Source organism: Leptidea sinapis, chromosome 12, assembly GCF_905404315.1.
Source record: "Leptidea sinapis chromosome 12, ilLepSina1.1, whole genome shotgun sequence".
Taxonomy (NCBI): Eukaryota; Metazoa; Arthropoda; class Insecta; order Lepidoptera; family Pieridae; genus Leptidea; species Leptidea sinapis.
Genome location: NC_066276.1, coordinates 3,004,328 through 3,018,819, shown reverse-complemented (window position 1 = coordinate 3,018,819; position 14,492 = coordinate 3,004,328). Strand labels below are relative to the sequence as shown.

The window sequence follows — 14,492 nt, the reverse complement described above, 5'->3', positions numbered from 1 at the left end:
GGCAACGGCTGGAAAAGGATCTCGAGTCTATCAAGTCCGACGACCTTGACCGTATACCGGACGTCATCGACTCGGTCGACACGGCTCACAGTGCTATCTCTCATGTGACGTCACACATACAGAATAGGATTAAGGCCTGCTCCAGGCAGGTTCCGACGATGCAACCGCATCGCCTAAACCTGCCTCCAGAGGTCAGGAACTTACTCACACAGAAGCACAGAGCCACTAGACTTTACGACAGGTATCCGTCGGTCGAGAATAGGCGCCACCTCCGCTACCTACAGCGGGTAGTACGGGAACGTATCGCGGAACTCCGCGGCGAACGTTGGGACCGCTTGCTCGGCAACCTTAAGCCATCACATGTGGCTTTCTGGAAGCTGCCTCGCGCGTTCAAACAGGAGCCGCCCACTGTCATGCCTCCTTTGGACAGACCGGGACTGCAGCCGGCGCTCGATGACGATGAGAAGGCTGAATGCCTCGCCGATAGTCTCGAGAGTCAGTGCTCTCCAAACGCAGCAGCCGACCCGACACACGTTGACGAAGTTGATCGTGAAGTTGAACGTCGCTCCGCTCTGAGCCCTTCAGGCGATGTAATAAAACCCACCTCTTACGAAGAGGTGAAGCTAATCATTAAGGAGCTTCACTCGAAGAAGGCCCCGGGGCCCGACACTATAAACAATAGGGTTCTTAAAATCCTACCCTCGACTCTTATTACTTTATTGGTTACCATTTTTAATATTCTATTGTCTAATAGCGCGTTCCCCGAACAATGGAAGGATTCCATTGTTATCGGTATCCCAAAACCCAATAAACCTAAAGCTAACCAAATAATCCGAGTAGCTATAGGCCTATTAGCTTAATTAACTCGATTGGGAAACTTTACGAGAGATTAATTCTCGCGCGTCTTAATCATTACATCGCGGAGCTCGACCTGATACCCGACATACAGTTCGGATTCAGAACCGCTCACTCGTGTCCCCAGCAGGCTCACCGGCTCACCGAGTACATTCTCATACGGCGTCAATTTCACGCTACCACGGCAGCCGTGTTTTTCGATGTCGCGAAGGCCTTCGACAAGGTATGGCACAACGGCTTAGTATTCAAGCTGTATCAACTGGGAGTGCCAGATATGCTCGTGCGCATCATTCGAGCCTACCTTACTGAACGCTCCTTCCGATATCGAGTAGAGGGCACCCTATCCTCACCCAGACCCATCAGATCTGGCGTGCCACAGGGTTCGGTCCTCTCTCCCACTCTTTTCTCGCTCTTCACGAGCGACATTCCCAAGTTTCCGAGTGTCCAGCTCGCTCAGTACGCTGACAACACGGCACTCTACTTTGGCTTCAACCGCTCAACCTTGAGCAAGAACATTAAAGTGCTTCAAGCCACCGTCGATGAACTAGGCAACTGGTTCAGAAAATAGCGGATTGAAGTGAACCCCACCAAGAGTGCAGCGGTACTCTTCGGTAACGCGAATAGCATCCGCGCTAAAAAACAACCGACCGACGTTATTAAACTGTATGAAACACCCATTCCGTGGGTGAAGGATTACAAATACTTAGGAGTCACGTTCAACAGCAATATGAACTTCAAGCAACATATTGATACGGTATGCAACAGAGCCCGATTTGTCCTCAGTCGCCTTTATCCACTTGTGTGTGGGCGAAGCAAACTTCCGTTCAAACACAAAGTGACGCTGTACAAAACCATCGTACGGCCCATACTGTCATACGCAAGCGTCGTTTTCGCGCACACCCGACCGAGCTACTTACGTCGTCTGCAAATAGTTCAAAATAAATTCACGCGCATGGCAACCGGAGTCCCGTGGTTCATCCGAAACTTTGACCTTCACCGCGACCTAGAGCTTCCGACGATAGCTCAACACTTTAAAGAGATCTCGCGACGCTTCTTTGACAAGGCGCCTAACCATCCCAACATCTTGGTTAGGAAGGCATGCGGGTACACCCTCCTTCACCATGGTCTCAACCCAATAAGACGTCCCAGACACGTCACGGTAGACCCGGATGATGACATCACCATCGCGAACGCGACACCCACACAAACACCGACACAGACACGCACACACCGCCTTCGCAGGTGTAGGCGCGGTCAACCACCGCAAACCACTGGCACTCGTCACTCTGACGATGGCCAGCGGCCCGCACCCTTGATACACCACACATTGTTTTGATACCCGACGAGACGTTAGTCCTCGTCCTGTAATCGCTTCACTACACTCACTCACACACGGACTGACTGACGGACTGACATACACCACTTACACAATCACAAACACACTCCACAAACAGACACAAACACAAACATACATGCACACAAAAATTTACACTACTTACATACATACAAACATACATACATACAATCATAAACACATACATACACACTTACATACATTACACAAAACATCACCACACTCGCCGGCGAGTGTGTTCTTATCACCTTTTCATCTTTCATCTTCATTTTCATTCTCTCTCCTTCCCACAAGCACACAGCCGGTCTGAGGTTCGAGTCTCCTTAGGAGACGCCCCGCGACTGTTGTTGCGTAGTCTTTGCGGCCTCCACGGCCCACGTCCTACTTCGCTGTGAAAACCAGGGCTGCTAACAGCACAGAGGAGGTTTTAGTCGGTATGGGGTGTCCGCTTACGCGGACACTCGAGTCCGACATAGTAAATACGTAACAGTATTTCCTCCTCTCAAAAAAAAAAACCCCGACGCTTCACTCGTCAGTCGAGTCCGCTCGGCCTTGCTGTGCAGTTGTGTAACGCGGAGCATATGACTGATCACGTGAGTATATCTGCGATCGTCGAGAGAAAGTACGATGCTTGAAACTTCACTGAGCTGACTACTGGTGATCTGTATGATTCTATGAGTTGATGTACAGCATTATGAAATGGTTCTTATCAGAGCTAATATTACGTTATACAAAATAAAATGTTCTTATCAGAGCTAATATTACGTTATATAAAATAAAATGTTCTTATCAGAACGAATCTTTCGGCATACGCTTATTACAGTTATTATGCACGATTACTATTTCTACGATCTATAATGCTACGTTACAAGTTAGATATTAGACATTTGTGTTAATTGATATTTATTGAATTAGGCGTTACTTTGCGGAAATCCAAATTGGCTTTCTTTAGTGTTAATTCCGCCAATATTTGTTCTTAAAACAATTCGACACGTGTTTCGCCTCTACACGAGGCATCCTCAGGACGTGTTGTCTCGCCAAAATCTGGCACGAGACTGATCATTCTCGTGTCAGATTTTTTCGGTACAGCTACAGCGGTAAACAACAAGTCAGGCTTATTACTTGCAAGACATTTACGTCTTACACTCACGTATACCAGGCATTTTGTTTTAGTAAGTAGTAAAATAGAGCTTAACAGTTCACAGTAATTTTCTTCGACATCTTCGCAGCTATTACATCTATATTTATTATTATTTATCAATATAATTATTTATTTGAGAATGTATTTTGTTCGCTTTAACATTGGTAACAATTTAGTAATTTAGTTATAAATTCCCACAGTAATATTTTGCGTTGCTTACGTAGTTTACTCTTTGAAGCTTCTGCATACTTGCTTTTCTAATAGAAACAATATAATATTCTGACTATTTACAAATACTTTTATAAGTTTTCGTAACTAAATGAGAAACTTTTTATTTTCATGGTTATGACTCGACTTTTTGCTTAAAACACGTTACTAAATAAATTATACGTATATTCCTTAGATAATTCCATTCTATTTTACTTTTCCTATACTTTCAATATTCATTCATATTGAATTTTCAATAAAAACACGATCCTAACACTCTTCACGCATAATAAACTCTAATGTTGGCAAACTACCAGTCTATGATAATATAGTATTTATTGGCATGACAGTTGATTTGTAAAATAATGTACTACCTTCAATTTTATTTTATTAATTTCGATGTGCGTACATTCACAATTTCATTTTAAACTTGATTAATGGTAGTGTTTTTCCACATTTTCAATTGTTGTCAACTATCACAATTTAAGTGAAATATCGTTTTATCATATTTGTCATCATATTTTGTTCCAAATTAGTACTGAAGATTATTAGAAATGGACGTAGAATTTACGGTTAGTAGTTAATAAAACTGTGATGAGGGTGCACTTATATAATCTACGATTCCATTAAGATTTATAATTAATTAAATCTACATTTGCAATATTAGATTCCTAATCAATGCATTACTTTTAAGGGACGCGAACGGCACAACAGTTTATCAAATAGAGGCACTAAAAACGATCATAAGAAAGGTGGAAGAGAAAGATGCCAAAGCTTTCATTTTCCAACAAATTCGAAAAAAGTTAACGCTTCTTACGTTAAACCAATAATTCCCAAGGTAGGCTATGTGTTGAATCTTTTTCTTATTAATATCAAAAACTGTTAATTGTTCATTATAAGTAAGTATTGATATTAGGTAAGGCTGTTAGAATATTCAATACGAAATTCTAGTATGTTGCTGAACAGCAACTTAGGTGTTGATAATAAACATGTTGGTATATAAACGAAATTTAAGATAATCTTAACAGTTAATAAATTAATAATAAATTCTTTAATAATTTCAGTTAGAAAGATTATTCGAAATTATGTACAGGTACTCAATTTGTAAAGTTATTATTAACTACAAACTAAGACGTGGGCAATAAATGAATCCCAAATATAAAACATATATTACAATAAAATCTAATAACTGATTCGCGCAGGATTACAATTTATCCGTTATAGTCAATATTGTCATGTTCCACTTACATTAAAAAAGAGAAATCATTTTCAAAATTTTTATCGCCAAAAATCCATACGACTTATTTTCAGATATGTAAGATGTGGTTATCTTCAAATAAAAGCGTGGCAGCAGCCAGCCAAAAAGCCAAAAAAAAGTTGAGTGGTCACTGTCGCATACACTTTCTTAGAAACACTAGACAAATAACTGGACTCAGGACCTTTAAATTAGGTGAACATGCTTTCTTCGCATGTAAACATATCGTGTCGTCCTGAGAACACCGCACGAAGAAGTTCATTACAAAGTTTGGTTGTTCGTAGTAGAAAACCTCACTATATAGAGGAACGCCACTTATCCAGATAGTGAGAATGATCCCCAAGTTTGTGGCTCAGCATTCTGATACCAGTATAGGTATTGTTTTCGAAGGTGGAGATACGACAAATTGGGATTTTCTAATTAAAATATAGTGTGCCTATCTAAATTATCTCTGGTATCCAAACATTGTAACCAGCTTGTAACCATGGAGGTTACAAATTACAATTAGACCACTACCCTCAACTTTCTTGTTATATGTTATTTTGACATGACAGTTGACAATGACATTATATTGACATTTGACACAAACGTTCAGAAATAAAGGGATAATTCAAACAATATTTTAAGTTTACTATTTTAGCGCCACAACTTAATTTTCGTCTGTTTTATTTATTTACACACCGTTTATTACGTTTATATATCAAGATTTATAAAGGTGTGACCCAAACTTAAATAAATTATTTATTTAATCATATTTTTGTATAGTGACTGTAAGCATTACCAAATATGGAGTTCGCTCGTTTTCCCAACCGTCCTCCCTTCGAACCTTAGTAGCTCTCAATTTTAATTTTATTATTAAATTGGAAACAATTCAAATGAATTTGTTGTGCTTTTTTGTGTAGCTGTTATAATTTCTTCTTACGTTTAAAAGTAAGTTAGTGATAAAAAATCAAGAAGTCAATATAGGTCAAAGCTGTACTAAATAGGTTATGTTTTAGGCTAATATATCAAATTTTTTGAGAGTTTCTGGTGTAATAAGTGCGTATTTTAATTTCCAGATGTCGTTTAGAGTGGTTCGTAGTTCTAAATTCCGTCACGTTTACGGTCAGCCGTTAAAAAGAGAACAGTGTTATGATAACATTCGCGTATCTAAAAGTTCTTGGGACTCGACGTTCTGTGCGGTGAATCCGAAGTTCCTGGCCATCATCGTTGACTCTGCTGGTGGTGGAGCATTCATAGTTCTGCCACATAACAAGGTAACTTATAATAAGCTCTTGTATACATTAAAGCAATCATACATAATTCTTCTAAAGGCTACATGTATGCAAAATCATATTCCTGAATAATTTCTTCATTATCCAAATATACTTTATTATTAAAATATACACCTATAATCAATTACATAGATTTATAGAGTAGCATCAAAAAGAGTTTTATATTAATTATCAGACCTCTGTCAATCTCTTAAATCTATACTTATTACCATCTTGAGATACTTATTACTTGTTCTTTTCCATAAAAAACTTATAATGTTCAATATACTTTACTTTTTATTTAGTATTAAACTATGATATTCTAAACAGTTTTTTACAAAAAAGCTTTTCATAAAAGGCATTTATACTCTCAAAATTATTTCCTTTAGAATTATTTGTGATGTCATAAATTCTTACCCTTAATGTTATTCTAGTTAATAAATAGGAATGAAACTTTATTTTAAAAAATGCTCACAAATTAGTTTTGTGTTTTTTCATAGAACCCCCAAAATTAATTGTTTTTTTTTTTCTATTTTTGCGTATTAAACTTTATGTGGTTCACAGAATACATCCAAGTTTCAACAGTACAGTTCTTATAGGTTCGGAATAGTGGCTGTGACATATGGACAGACAGACAGACAGTCAGTCATAACAAATCCATAAAGGTTCGGTTTTTTGCCATTTGGCTACAGAACCCTAAGAAGAATAATCTAAGTTGATATTGTTAAGACTACTGTACAAATAATTAAGCCATTACAAAATATTTTGGAACAAAATAACAGACAAAAAATGTTAAGAACTTACAGCTTGTCATTGTTAAACAATCTAAAATTAAAAAACTTGCAGCTATCATGATGATCTAGGTTGTATGATTTTAATGATCAGAATTGTTCTATATATTATTTGTGTATAATAATAATATCGACACACTTTTTCCACAAATTATCTTGCCCCAAGTTAAGCATATATAGCCTGTGTTATGGGTTACAAGACAATGATATATTTAATACAATATACTTACTTAAACATACATAAATTCATATAAACATACATAAATACATTTAAACATCTATGACTCGGAAACAAACATCCATATTCATCATATAAATGCTTGCACCTACCGGGATTCAAACCCGGGACCTCTAGCTTAGTAGGTAGGATCGCTAACCACTCGCCTATACAGGTATGCAAGCCATATTTCACTACATTTATGTATTTATATCTCCTGGTACCATAAGACTTGTAATTTGGTAGGAATATTCCTTTTGCTGAGTATAGATCAGCAAAGAATTTTGCGAAGTTCCATCGGCAATAGTTTTTTTATTATGCACAGAACAACATCTGTTGGGTCAGCTAGATTGTTATATTTGCAACATCTAATATTTACTTATTTAAATGAAAGTTGATGTCAGTTTTTAAAAAATTATGGGTGACACTAACACGACAAGACATGACAAGATTCATGAAGCTGAAATATCTCTTTGTATACAAAGTCATCTAGTGGTTTATATTGGAGATTAACAGATTTGAGGGTAGAAATAAAAAGACAGTACCCATAAACTTTCAAACAAAATAGAAGGACAACAGGAAGGATTTTGAAATAAATGTAAACGAAAAATTTAAATACATTTGGTGTAAATAAATTTTCCACTTAGCATATTTGTCTTCAAGACCATCATTAATTTCAATTGGAATCGCTATTGGAAGAAAGCATGATGGCAGATATTACCAAGTAAATTATCTTATGCTTTAAAAATAATGTCTCAATTGTCTATTGTTATTTTAGTGCTTTTTCTACCACTATTAAGTCTCAGAATTATGAGTGAAGATAGGTGTTGACAGGGTCGTTAATATTGTTACATTATAGGTGATGATGCAACTGAACATCAGCCTGCAGGTGGATAATCTGCTTGTTCAAAAACTCATTTTGTATGCAGTATATAAATTACTTTTTTTAAACTGTACATGTAAATATTATTGAAATTATTTGTTTTATAAACACACTATGAATGTATATATTATACTTCTATAATACTATCTATAGCTTATTGCCTTATCTTAAAGGAAGCACTACTTTGTTATCAAAGCATATTTCAAGGAAAATTGAAATCTATCTAAATGTAACAATGGTTGTTTTCCTTTGAAGAGGTTCACGGAATTCTAATAGAATTTTTTGTATGCAGTTTACATTGTGTAACTGATATGGCACAAAAGGTGTAACAATAGTGTGAATATGTCTGTATAGTGTACATAACATTAGCAATGCTATCTAGGGTTCATTGTGCGGCAACAAGGTATGTTTTGATATTATTTAAAATTGTAAGTATTTTATCAAACAATTTATTTTTTTAAAGTGATTACCCTCACTTCTGGAATTTATTACACAAATTTACTCAAATGACTAGAATCCGCGACCTCTCGTTCCCTGCGACCGCTCTTGATTCATTTGAGTAAATTTGTATATTTAATCCCAGAAGGGAGGGTTATCACTTAACAAAAAGTAACAAATTGTTTAAATAAAATAATGCGGTCATTGTTCATAAATTTTGTTTTCAAAAACTTTTAGCTAAAGCTAGTACTGTCTTTTTATTTCTACCCTCAAATCGGTTAATCTACAATATAAACCACTAGATGACTTTGTATACAAAGAGATATTTCAGCTTCATGAATCTTGTCATGTCTTGTCGTGTTAGTGTCACCCATAATTTTTTAATGGTGTCACAAAGTCATAGAAAAATATCCTTTATTAGCTGAGCTTTTTCATGTACCATAATAATAACGAAAGAGTCCTAGCTCTACAGAGGATGTGCTTATCTATTGATAGTACACTAATGAACATCTTTTGAAGTGTTTAAAAAATGACCATGGCTCCATAGCCACTTTGTGAAGTCAATCACTTCAATTCTGTTTCCCTTAACACCACATACCGTTATTATTATTTCGTATTAACTTCAATAAAAATTTTTGAAATTGCGAGAAATTACTATGTTTCTTACATAATAAATGTGTTCCGAATTTGAATTAAAAAAATCGACTTTTTAAGTTGTAACAATATTTATGGCCAGACTTTTTATAATAAACCTAAATACGTTTTTATTTAAATAGAAAATTTCAGAAAAATAATTTTATATAGCTCACATAGGCTAAACCTTAAGTGATACATAAAAATGATGTACTTATCATAGAATGTACTTTTGAAGAAAACTGTGGCATATTAGTAACTTGTAATTTATTAATCAAATATTGCGTAAGTTGTAACTTTATTTGCACTTTTTTTTATTTACTCGTGAGCGAAGCGGGCGGGTCGGGCGTGCCGTTCGAGGGAAATTCGGGGAGGGTTCTTGAAATGAAATCATTATTGTTTCGGTGTGAAGGGCACCATAGCTGGTCAATTTCATTAGAGCTATTAATTAAGCTTGCCTAATAAGACTTATCGCCTTATTCCATAAAGTATTTTATTTATAATTGCGATTCCGAATTCCAGAATTAAGGGTTTCTCGAGATATCCCAATGGCATTGTATTGTTATGGACAAGGCGTTTCACTTACCATTAGGTGAATGTCTTTCTCGTTTCGTAATTTTTCCCATTCAAAAATTAAAATAGCAAAATCTACCACCAGTGCTATACCATCCTGCATCAGATCTGCCTTTCTTCCGATTTCTTATAAGTATATAACATTTACACTGTTTTTTCTGCATATCAATGATATGTTGGATTCTTCCAACATGCATTGCTATGCGGATGAGAGTGCTGGAAATGCCGAAAACACGGACCATGCACGTCTCCCTCGGGAAATCGTCGCCCAGTGCCGGAATAAACTATTGTCTTCTATCGAGTTCTCTCTCGAGAAGGTTACGGAATGGGGTAGCAATAAACCTTGTCCAATTTAACACCCAGAACATTCAAGTTTGCCACTTAAAAAAAGCTCGTATCATCACTCTTCGAGAACACTTCCCTTAATGCCTCACCTAGTATCGGAATACTGCATCTAAAAAATCTCGACTGATTGCCAGTATAGCGGAAGGCAAACCCAAAATGTCTTCGAAGTAGCTGTATCGCTGTCAAATCTTGTTTGGCGCACCCAAGTATCAGCTCAAACCGTGAGCAACAGAGAGCTGTTCTCCTTTGCTCACGGTCGAATAGTTATCTCGAATTGTCGAGGATCCAGTGCTCTGTGAACGGCTGTGATCACTATACGTTGCGTAGAGACGTCGCTTCATTATGTGTCTTCTATCGTATTTATGGTCTGGAGTGTTCCGAAGGGTTATTTGACTTGATTCCTGTCGCCGAACTCCTCCTTCGCATGACACGCCACAAATAAGAATATCATCCCCACCATCTGTACGTGTGACGTTCCACCACAGTGCGGTATTCAAGGAGTTTCTTCCACATACAACCAAGGTGTGGAATAAGCTTCCTTGAGCGGTATTTCCTGGAAGGTACGACATGGGTACCTTCAAAATAAGCGCGTATGACGGCAACGATTACTGTTATTCCTCTGATGTTGTCCTTGAGAATGTGGGCGACGGTGATTACATAACATTAGGTGACCAGTACGCTCGTTTGTCCTCCTCTTATAAAAAAAAGCATTTTTTGTTGCAATTTTAAGGACTTGTAGTGTTTCGGCAGATTTCAGGGACTTAACTTCCCATGGGGACCAGCTGGCTTGAGTGATGTGATACTATACTTATAACTAATTCTTCATCGGTCATTAGATGAAAAGTTTAGAAAGTAACATTTAAATCGAAGCGACGACAATGACAATACAATTTAAAGCAACGAATCGTAATTAAAAACTGTTATTAAGTATATCATAAATGAGCATTTTACCTAAATTAAAATATCTATAATATGGGGTACATACATATAACATACTCTTATGAGCGTGTCAATATCGTTCGCGATCCCATAGATCACAACAAACCATGCAAATGCAAATAAATCACTTAATATATCGCGGCCCACATCTTGACGCATTTAGCGATATAGGTGCGCATGCGCATGTATCACACATCCGCTCCGTCAGGTGTGATGTTATATTCAATAATGTCGTAGATCTCTTTCAATTTTGAGGTCCTTCTTATAAAGCATATTTACGATCGGTGAAACTGAAGAAAATTTTGTAATTTTTGAAATAAAAAGTCACCGTCTAGTCCCGATGTGTACATATTATGTACATATATGTACATAATAATAATATAATAATATTGACGCACTTTTTACACAAATTATCTTGCCCCAAGTTAAGCATATATAGCCTGTGTTATGGGTTACAAGACAATGATATATTTAATACAATATACTTACTTAAACATACATAAATACATTTAAACATCTATGACTCGGAAACAAACATCCATATTCATCATATAAATGCTTGCTGCCAGTACATATACGAGAACCAGAATTAACGCCCTATACGCCCATAAAAATATTAGCCAATTTAAAAAGAATAGTGATGTACACAGTGTCAATACTCGAAACAAACATAAACTCGCAATTCCATCTACTAGGCTCCGTAAAATTGCTAAATATTTTAAAGTGGATTGTGTTGTATTTTATAATAAACTCCCAAATGAAATTAAAATGTTACCTATTAAAAAATTTAAATGTATCGTAAAAAATAAATTAACATCTAAGGCCTATTATAGCGTCAAAGATTATTTGAATGATAAAGATAGTTGGAATTAATGTTCTTAATTTTGTTAATGAATATTGTTATAATACTCATTTGAATGCTATTGTAACTTTTGTACTTCATCCTGACTTGCACTAAATAACTTATAAAGTTTTACAGTGAATAAAGATTTTTTGACTTTGACTTATAAATGCTTGTACCTACCGGGATTCGAACCCGGGACTTCTAGCTTATTAGGTAGGATCGCTAACCATTCGGCTATACAGGTCGTCGTACATATTATGTTATTGTCTGAAACGCGCGACTTCGTCCGCGTACACACATGACAGAGATTGTAGTGCTAATAAATCGTTTTTTTAAAACTTTAATAACTTTATGAAGATCTTCTTAGACGGACACTCTTGTCAGAGTGGTCGTAGTTGCGCTGATGAGGTACATGGTGGGGTGTTCGGTGGGTCAATATCCTTTCTGAGGGTAGATCTCCTGGCGATGTGCTTCCATTTCTGACGGTTAGAGGCGTTGCGAGTACACTGGACTATATGAAGATATCGGATTTTTGTATGATAAGAGCGAAGTTTTAATTTAGATAGATAAGTACCTTGGTTGCAGGCTGTATACATTAAGTAATTGTAGGTTTCCTAATACTTGAGCCGGTTTTTCTAGCATTACTATGTGTAAGTGCTACTACGCACATAGCTAGAGGCATTTGAGAAATAGGAAACCAATATGTAAACATAGTGTTTGGAGTCTGCTCCATCCGAGATTCTAAACTAGACAAGTAGAGGCAAGCGTTGTTAGTTCTATATACCATAATATAATACCAGTGGGAGGCTCCTTTGCACGAGATGCCGGCTAGATTATAATGTTAACACCAGGAAGAGACATAACTTATAATGTCTACTACTCGGCTAAGTCGAGTTAGCAAGTCTTTTGTATATGTATATCCTTTTAGAACATGATCCCAGAAAATTTTCAAAACAAAAGTATTACAAATTGTTAACAAACATTTGTGTGGTAACTATAACATAAATGACTTTCTTAATGCCAGGTCCTCTCAGTTAGACAGCTCTTTATATTTCAAACTGCTCTTCGCAAACACTCCGAAATTACCTTTGACCCTGAATGCTGTACCACACGCCGCTCAAATAGGGTATGTAATATTGATTCACGTAGAACCATAGCTGCAAGTCGCCATTACAAACACATAAGCTCTAAAATTTATAACAAAATCAACAAAAGCTTAAACATCTACCCACTGACCAAGAGGAAATGTAAAGCGAAACTTGACTCCTGGTTAAAAACATTAGATTATGAAAATACAGAGAAACTTGTGGATGTGTAAAATATTCATCACTCCCTCACACACCTAAGAAAACCACACACAGCACAAATGTAACAAACTTCACTTACTATATACGTATCTCTAACACTCACCCACACACTTCACCCAAAACTAAACACATAATGTAATAATAATGATGTATATATTTCAAATCACATGTCCTGTACTAGTTTTTAATGTCTTTTATTAATTACCGTACTCTGTTTACTATTTAGATCTTAGTGCATGGAACATCATTCCTTATTGTATTCGGAGAAGGGCGTTGTTAGCTGTGCTGCAGTTTATACTTTTGCAGCTCCCATCGTTTTACTTGTTTGTATTATCTTTGTTAAATTGTTCCAAATAAAAGTTTTTTTTAATGATACTACAGATTGGGAATGGAGCGACCGCCCTCAGGCTATTAAATAATAAGTTTAATTGTACAATATTACTTTGCAATCATATTTTTTTCGCGTTTCGTTTGTTTCGCCCAATCTTCTCAGGTCTGAGGCATTCGTTTTGGAATGGGTGGTAGTTTTTGACTTTCAATAAGTGATGTTACATCCTATTTTGAATAAAAATATTTGAACTTGATACGGGCCACAGTTCTCCCGTCATTGTTGAGCCCGCGTTGTCTGTTATTGAATATTATTCTTTTATCTACACACTAAACAATTTTGAGGTAAAAAAAGAAAAACACCGCCTATCTTAAACAATTATCATATTCAGAAACGGAAAGTCTACTGTACATACTCACTAAGAATTACACACACACATATATACATTCACATTTAATTTTTATTTATTTAATTTTTATTGTTTCGTTTTTCATTGTCATTTGTCGAGGAATCACTGTCTCCGAAGATACAGTTTTAACTAGTTTCGGGGTCAGAGGTCAACCTCTATTAATATCACTGCAAAGCCGTTTTTCAATGTTAGTATTATTACAATTAACGATAAAAAGATTTAAATAATTAGTATCTATATATATAAAAATTTATTGCTGTTAGTCTGTTCTCTGTGTTGTTAGTCTCGCTAAAACTCGAGAACGGCTGGACTGATTTGACTAATTTTGGACTTGAATTATTTGTGGAAGTCCAGAGAAGGTTTAAAAGGTGAATAAATATGAAAATGTTGGGAATTAAAAAAAAAAATGTTTTTTCATTGATGTGTCACCCGTCGGTCGTTCAGAAATCAAATTGAAAGAATAGTTTCAAATGAATAACTAATTACAATCTTTGTATCTTTCTAACTTTCTCAAGGAGTAAAAAGAAAACTTAATTGTAGCTACCTATAGTTTGTAGATTAACTACGGTTGTTAACTATGATGGCAATACAACGTTTGCTGAGTCAGCTAGTTATGTAATAAATATTGTACATTTAGTAATTTAAGTTGTTTACAGTGAGTGTAAAAGAAAATGAAATGAAGTATTATATTTTGTGACCATTATCTTATTTTTACTCTAT

At 36.1% G+C, this 14,492-nt stretch overlaps 1 protein-coding gene across 3 annotated transcripts in view; it reads left to right on the top strand.

Moving 5' to 3' along the window:
- Positions 1-5,394: 5,394 nt before the first annotated feature.
- Positions 5,395-14,492, top strand: part of LOC126967046 (coronin-6) — a 51,089-nt gene continuing 41,991 nt past the window's right edge. For 2 of the 3 annotated variants that reach the window (XM_050811371.1, XM_050811369.1), the window contains exons 1-2: positions 5,593-5,742; positions 5,871-6,068. In XM_050811371.1, the coding sequence (XP_050667328.1) occupies positions 5,871-6,068 (198 nt within the window). In that variant the 5' untranslated portion in view covers positions 5,593-5,742. Of the gene's footprint in view, positions 5,528-5,592; positions 5,743-5,870; positions 6,069-14,492 lie in introns of those variants that run through there. The other variant, XM_050811370.1, reaches the window with a different exon arrangement.